The sequence below is a fragment of the Lycium ferocissimum genome, chromosome 6 (assembly GCF_029784015.1).
Source record: "Lycium ferocissimum isolate CSIRO_LF1 chromosome 6, AGI_CSIRO_Lferr_CH_V1, whole genome shotgun sequence".
NCBI classification, from domain to species: Eukaryota; Viridiplantae; Streptophyta; class Magnoliopsida; order Solanales; family Solanaceae; genus Lycium; species Lycium ferocissimum.
The window spans coordinates 56,313,633-56,319,420 of record NC_081347.1 but is presented as its reverse complement, the minus strand read 5'-3'; the positions used below and the strand labels follow the sequence as shown (position 1 = coordinate 56,319,420).

Below are 5,788 nucleotides of genomic sequence, written 5' to 3'. Positions count from 1 at the left end.
GTTTGTGAAAAATTGAACAGTTGATGCAAGACTTCCACTAACTCTTATCTACTTATCCCTTTTTATCTTGCTCTGCTTTTAACGTCAAAATCTGTTAGCTGTACCAAATTAGGGAACTTTACAGACTATACTTTACAGTCCTACTTATCAGTTAGCTGGATTTAATATCATTTAGAATAGGTTCTTAAACAATAGTTCGATGATAAGCAACGATGATAAGCAATAAGTACAATCAGACTTCTCTATAATAGCCATAGACTAGAACAACAATATCGCATGTTCTATAACAACATCTCATTATATCAGCCAAAAATTATCCGGATAAACGACGAGGTTTGACAATACCACCTTATATTTCACTTTTGTTGATTTGAGTTACATCTCAATACCAAAGCATAATTCATTATATGGATTCCACTTAAATTTTCTAGATGGCCGAAATATGTTCTGCAATGATGTTAGTTTTGAACTCATCAATCATTCAAGGGCCAACTGGTTCTTATAGGGACCCAACCTGCACTTTTTTGTTGCCTTACCATAATTGTTTTTGCTTAGCGTGTCACAAGTGTCGTTTTTTCTTTTTCCACTTGAAAGAGAATACAAATATACAACCTGGAATGACATGACAATTTTGCCAAAGACACAATTGAATATATTCTTTGATGGTAAAAGAACAAAGTACACAAACCACTAAAAACAGTTAATCAGATAGTGTACGCTTTAGCAACAAGGCAAAATATCATTGCTATGTCTAAAAACATTAACAATAGCGTTTACCATTATATTGACAAGGACTTAAATAAAATGACATGAACAATGAAAGTTCGGATGTCTAATCTCGACTTGTTTGAAACAGATACACAGTTATGCGCTGAGATGTACCAGAGCAAGAAATCATAAGAACACATCCAACATTTACATACAACTCTTTTTTCTTTTACTCGAAATACATTCTACAAATTATTTATCTAACAATGAGTAATGCAGTTAAAGGGGATAAAAATTGAAGATGTCAACAAGAACACGAAAAAGGAACAACTAATTCTACTCAGCCCATCCGCTGGGCTGCCTCCAAAAATATTTACAGCATATTCTACGGTCCTACTCCCGCTCTATCGCAACTTCCTTCACTTCCACAAGCTTGCTGTTTTATTTAGGCATAAGTCATCCTTATAGAGGAAATATAGTAATACCTCAATCTCAAAACTGGCAAGAAGTCCCAAGCCTTTGTATTTGCTTCTGACCAAGTGTGATGGACTTGCGCTTGGCAAAAGCCGGGTAAAGAAGCTCTTCAAACTTCTCTAGAAATGAAGCCCACTCGGTGTCATTCATATCTGCTAGCTTCACAAAGCTGACACTTGATTGAAGCTGCTCGTTTGCGCTCCGATGTCCAGAGGAGGAACTAGCCAGATAGTTATTTTCTGGTTTTGTTCCTGAAATATTAGGACATTTCAGTTTCTTCTCACCTAAGCTGGTATTCTTGAGAGACATTGAAAGTTTCGATATATTAATGTTCTTCGCTGGGGCAGGAACACAATTAAAGCTCTTCTCACCTTCTTCTTCATCGCTTTCGGCCTCGACACTTTCATCGAGTTTAGAGAGTGGGAAGCAGCCATTTCCTCCAATTGGAAGATGGAATGGGTTTCTATTCATGAAATCCTGAGAGATCAATTTGGTACTAAGCTCATATCCAGCATCTTCGCAATCTAGGTCAAATTGAAACTCGTTTTCAGCCACTTCAGCCTTTGGAGAAAGAATCTCTGTCTCAGCAATCAGGCTTCTTGCCTCCAAACAGACAACCTCAAGCTCACTTGGTTTCTCCTCCCCACTACGGAATTCTCTACTCATCATCTCACCAATTTCAGCAAGGCATAGCCCATAAGCAGCGGCTTCCTTGAGAAAAATGGTGGAAAGGACCAAGACGCGAAGGCAAGCTTCACGAATCATAGGGAGTTCACTTTGTAGCATCTCAGAGTCCCGAATAGGATCAAGTTTCTGTATGTACTCAAGTTCATCATCTGTGAACGGAATAGATGCCTGGGGCCAATGGATCCACTCGAAATACGGATCTTCCAAACTCTCTGGAAGACAGAGCCCATGATCAATGGGAATGAGCTCTACTTGACCAAACCTTCCAATACCGTCAAGCTTCCTAACTAAAAGATTTCCTGCATGTCTATCTGTGTTAAAAATCCTAATATCTAATATTCCAATCCGATGCACTGCAGCAACAGCGAAGTTTGAAGTTCCATGGTCACTAGCATCAAAATCATGAGGAACGAACTGTTGAAAAGACGCAATCTTGCTCACAAGCTGCTTCTTGCTGTGATGCTTGTTTCCATTTACACCATCATTGACATTAAAGACTGAATGGGTGATTTTTACCAATGTAGTAGCTGGCACATTGGCAAAATGATCATGGTCAAGAAGATATGCAGCGACCTCCCTATACCCTGTTTCCCCAACTCTGACTGATCGTTTTAAGCCTGGCTGCCCAAGAGCTTTGCCCACAAATCCTTTAGGATTGTTAGGCGCGAATGGTTCTTCATCTGTGGGCTTGACAATAGCAATGCTCTCACCTCTTCTATTTCTGAAAAAATACCCCCCTCCAAGGCCACCATGAACAGGAAGTGGATCAACTCCAGTCTTTATTGCCTTCACAATTTCCTCGATAAGTTGCTTTGTCTCGGCAAAGCGACTTGAGTTTCCCAGTATTTCAATGGGACCACTTTGATCTCTCTGTTGGATATGATCCCTCCCTGTGGGCAAAAGGCACGGAGTTGATGAACTTCGATGCATAAAGTTCCTAGTCAGCAGTAGAGGGGAATCATTCCGAACAGCACTCAGATCATTCTTCAGCACCCTATCACCAAATGTCAAAGAACTCTCCTCGATTGGAAAGTTAAGTGCAAGCTGCAACCTTCTTTTCACAGTATGTGCGCTGTCACTGCGTTCTAACTCCATCCCCAGTACACAACCAGTCTCAGTTTGAACAAAAACACGTCTCCTCCCAGTCGCTTTCCCTTCCATCCTACCCTTCCCATGGTACTCCCCACCAAGTGGGCTCTTGAAGATTGCCACAGCCATTTGAGTCTGAACAGGACTATCCAGGTTACGAGACATAAAAGGTTGAGAAACACAGTTGGGCGTCACAATCAGCAAAAGAGATGGCAGCAGAAGAGAGATTTTCACGGACTCTCGGTTGAACGCCAAACTCAAAAGCCGATTGTGAGCAAGCCAAGAAATGATTCAATCTGGAAACAATCATCAATGAGCAGACAGGAACCTAAACCAATCCAGATGATGCCACAGGCAACAGCAAATATCACCACTGTGTCTTATATGGAACAGCAAAAGATCAAGAATCCCCAGGTGTCACATTAAAAGAGCCATCTCAAGATGTGGATAAGACAGTGAACAATGATCTGTAAAGAGAAAAAAAAAGAATCAGAATACAAGCTGGATTAATTCATGCCATTAGTCAAGATATGTATTAAAAGCATCACAAGGTTATTCAAGTCATGGATGAATGACGATCAAAGCCACGAGATAGAAAATATAAAAAGGGTGTAACTGAGACATATACTTAAGACTGCAAATAATTTTTTACACCATCAGCATAATTTAATTACATCAGCTCCCCGACAAGTTTTAGAAATTTATTATGACTAGTTGTAATAGGCTGGTTATCCATATTTTCCAAGTTAGCAACTCAAACTTACTACAACAGTTACCTAGTTGGACCAGTATAAAAGTTAAACCCAACACAAAGAGATCACTGACATACAGATCATGCCAATATGGTAGTACTAGGCTCCTGATTTTCTAATTCCTTAGCACTTAATGAAACAAGAATCAGAAACATAACTAACATAAGGCTTTATAAATCTTGAAAAGCATTTAGTATTGTGTTCACAATCAATGCTAAGCTATAAACCACTTGAAACTGAAACTTGTTTAAAACACGCTACACAGAGAGAACCTAATTAATTACACAGATAACACTATCTCTGATCAAATAACACTGTTATCGTTAAAAAGGAGTAATATTTGAGTAATTACTAACACTCTTCCTTAAGATTAGTATTAGTATTTAACCTCTTATTTCCAATGGTTTAGAGAAAAGTAGATTCTTTGTACTAAAAAACCCAATCTACAGACTTGAAACCCATGTTGCTCGGAGTCTTCAAAAAATCTCGACAAGTGCGTGTCAGATCCTCCAAAAGGAGTGTATTTTTGGAGAATCTCACACGGGTGTTGCACCATTTTTGGAGAGCCCGAGCAACCTAGGCTGAAAATGAACTCGTAATCGGCTTTATTTTTTTGTTATAACTGTGATATCCAAGCCAGCTTACGTGCACCTCGACTAAATTCAGATAATCTAATTAATTTACTCAAAAGACGCTCTTTAACACTCTTCTATAGCTAAAAGAAAGCATTAATCAAGCAATTAATAACAATCCTCTTGAAAAGTATTACTACAACTCTCATTTTCATTATTAACATAAAAAATACATTAAACATAAAATCTTAAACAGGTAAACTTAATCCTTCAAGGAAGAAAAAAAAAAAAAAAAAAAACTTCAACAAGTGTTATTTGAAACTCAGAAAATTTACTAATTATATATATATCACTCTTTTGTATCAATTAACACTGTTTGACAGCTCAAAAAAAGTGTTATTTGAGTCATTAATCACACTCTTCTGTAAGAGAATTAAAATGTGAATAAATCTCGATAAACGACCAAGAACAAAATCAAAACAGGTAATTAATTAAGTAAAAGAAATAAATGAATAGTAAAATTTGAATGAAGAAAGCGATAAAAAAAAAAAAAAAAAGACTTACCGGAAAGTCAGATCTGATAATACTAATGCCTGACTCTCTTTGTAGCTTATATGCTATGCTCTCTATACCTTATTTTTTTGTATCAAATGCATGTGCACACCTATATATCCATAAACTGGATTCCTTTTCTTTTTCTTTTTCTTTTTTTTCTTTCTTTTTTACAGTAAAAGTCCTTCTAACGAGAAAATGGCAACAATGGTCCCTTCTGGTTTATGAAAGGTTTAAAATAGTCCTTCGAGTATGCACAAAACAGTTTTGATTCATTAAGTTTGTTAAAATTCCCTTTGTGTCTTAATTTATGTGGCACAGTTAAAATTTTAAAATTCAAACTTCTAAATTTTGATCATAAATTCATACATATGGGCTTTAATTTTTTGAAACTATTTGGAAACTACGTAAAAGTGCTATATATCACAATAATTAACAACTTAAAATATTTAAAAGGCTTATAAAATAATTTCAGTCAAAAAAGGACTTGGTTGACTCTCTAAATTCCAATTATGCCACACAAATTGAGACGGAGTTAGTAATACTTTTAGTCTCTGTCAAATATTTACCGAATTATGTTCGCTAGATTTGACATAAACTATGAAGAAAATAACAAAGAACAACAACAACAAGATACCCTGTGAAATTAGCGGAAACTCACATCTAGAAGTATAATTTTTATAGTTTTACGCTATTTATGATTTATTTCTAGACTCTGCAGCTTTTGAGGTGTAATTTATGCTATTTTTAAAATCTTTTGGTCTTTGCGTTGCATATTTTAATATTTGATGGAATTTGTTTAGTCTTTATGATTTAATTTTTTCCCCACTATTTTGGTCGATTTAACAAACACAAATTATTAAGTACTATCTTACATAAACTAAAAGTATTAATCTTTGACAAATTTAAAGAATCATTGTTCAATATATATACTTGAGGAACTATTTAGAATCT

At 36.2% G+C, this 5,788-nt stretch overlaps 1 protein-coding gene across 1 annotated transcript; it reads right to left on the bottom strand.

Moving 5' to 3' along the window:
- Positions 1-879: 879 nt before the first annotated feature.
- LOC132059857 (phosphatidylinositol 4-kinase gamma 7-like) lies at positions 880-4,887 on the bottom strand. The gene is made up of 2 exons (XM_059452682.1): positions 4,847-4,887; positions 880-3,425 (listed from the first exon to the last, which is right to left on the bottom strand). The coding sequence occupies exon 2, from the start codon at positions 3,121-3,123 to the stop codon at positions 1,201-1,203; it is 1,923 nt and encodes a 640-aa protein (XP_059308665.1). The 5' UTR covers positions 3,124-3,425; positions 4,847-4,887; the 3' UTR covers positions 880-1,200.
- Between the last annotated feature and the right edge of the window lie 901 nt (positions 4,888-5,788).

Excerpts from the sequence above, each read along its gene's own strand:
- LOC132059857 (XM_059452682.1), bottom strand. The coding sequence starts at position 3,123 with ATGTCTCGTAACCTGGATAGTCCTGTTCAGACTCAAATGGCTGTGGCA.